Source organism: Suncus etruscus, chromosome 13 (assembly GCF_024139225.1).
Source record: "Suncus etruscus isolate mSunEtr1 chromosome 13, mSunEtr1.pri.cur, whole genome shotgun sequence".
In the NCBI taxonomy this organism is placed as follows: Eukaryota; Metazoa; Chordata; class Mammalia; order Eulipotyphla; family Soricidae; genus Suncus; species Suncus etruscus.
In genome coordinates, this window is record NC_064860.1 from 53,698,396 (window position 1) to 53,699,473 (window position 1,078).

The window sequence follows — 1,078 nt, forward strand, 5'->3', positions numbered from 1 at the left end:
AGCTACAACTAATCAAACTATTGCTGATTCTAAAGGTAACACAGGTAAAAGGAATAAGGAAGATTTGTAAACCTGGATGGCAAATTTTAAGCAAAAGATCAATACTATTCTTACTTTTGTAATTTCTATAAATAAAAAAGAACTACATGAATAACCTAAGTGAAAGTGCATCTAGAAAGAACTATTAACAGCTTTTTTTTTTTTTTTTTTTTTTTTGCTAAATTTGCCACTTCTCCTAGTTTAAAAAAACTGCATCTAGGTGAAAATTTTAGGGAGATGACTTGTCCTGTTACTATTCCCAACTTCTTCAGAGTAAGTGAATGAACAAACCAGTTAAGTACCCTGAGAAAATGTAATTGTCATAAAGCATGTTGTTTTGTAACTGGAGCATCTCAGTTATTCTTGGCATTTTGAGGCAGGAAATAATACAGAAAGCCAGAAAGTATATACAGAATAATACACAAATGCGTTCAATACTAGACGGATGTTTGCTTGTAGTTTTTGGTGTCCAAAACCTTTTTTCCACACATTGCACAGATGCCCTTCTTATATGCACAGCCCTGGCAGTAATGAGAGCCAGGCTGGTGAACTGAACTTTTACAAATTCTGCAGGTGGAGAACTTGTTCTTTCCATATGGATCGAACCTTGCCTTTTTTGAAGTCAAAGCTTTATTCTCGTTCAGCTTTCTTCCACCACTTTCCGTGGTATTGCGAGCACCATCCTTCCATGTATCCGGGGTAATGACTGTGCCAAGTTTCTTCTCACACTTCTCACAAACCATCGTCCCGTCCAGAGGCCGACTCGGCCGGGGGATACCTGCGCCTCGACCGCCACTTCCGCGTACCCCCCCCAAGTGATTTCTGAGCACATAGTCAGGAGTAACCCTTAAGCATCACTGGGTGTGGTCCAAAAAACAAAAGCAAACAAGCAAAATAATAAAATAGTATTACTACAAATAAAAGTGATTAACCCCCTCCTGCAGTAATCATACAAGGAGTGATAGAGACTTTCTTTTTAAAATATTATCTTAAAGATTGGAACAAAAATAGAAAGAAATGAAAATATGCTCAAGGCTTA

The 1,078-nt window shown here is 37.7% G+C and overlaps 1 protein-coding gene across 1 annotated transcript; it reads right to left on the reverse strand.

Moving 5' to 3' along the window:
- Window positions 1–239: 239 nt before the first annotated feature.
- LOC126026124 (cysteine-rich PDZ-binding protein) lies at window positions 240–839 on the reverse strand. The gene has a single exon (XM_049785835.1). The coding sequence runs from the start codon at window positions 780–782 to the stop codon at window positions 477–479; it is 306 nt and encodes a 101-aa protein (XP_049641792.1). The 5' UTR covers window positions 783–839; the 3' UTR covers window positions 240–476.
- Between the last annotated feature and the right edge of the window lie 239 nt (window positions 840–1,078).

Bases quoted from the DNA above. Each gene is read 5' to 3' on its own strand.
- LOC126026124 (XM_049785835.1), bottom strand. From the start codon at position 782: ATGGTTTGTGAGAAGTGTGAGAAGAAACTTGGCACAGTCATTACCCCG.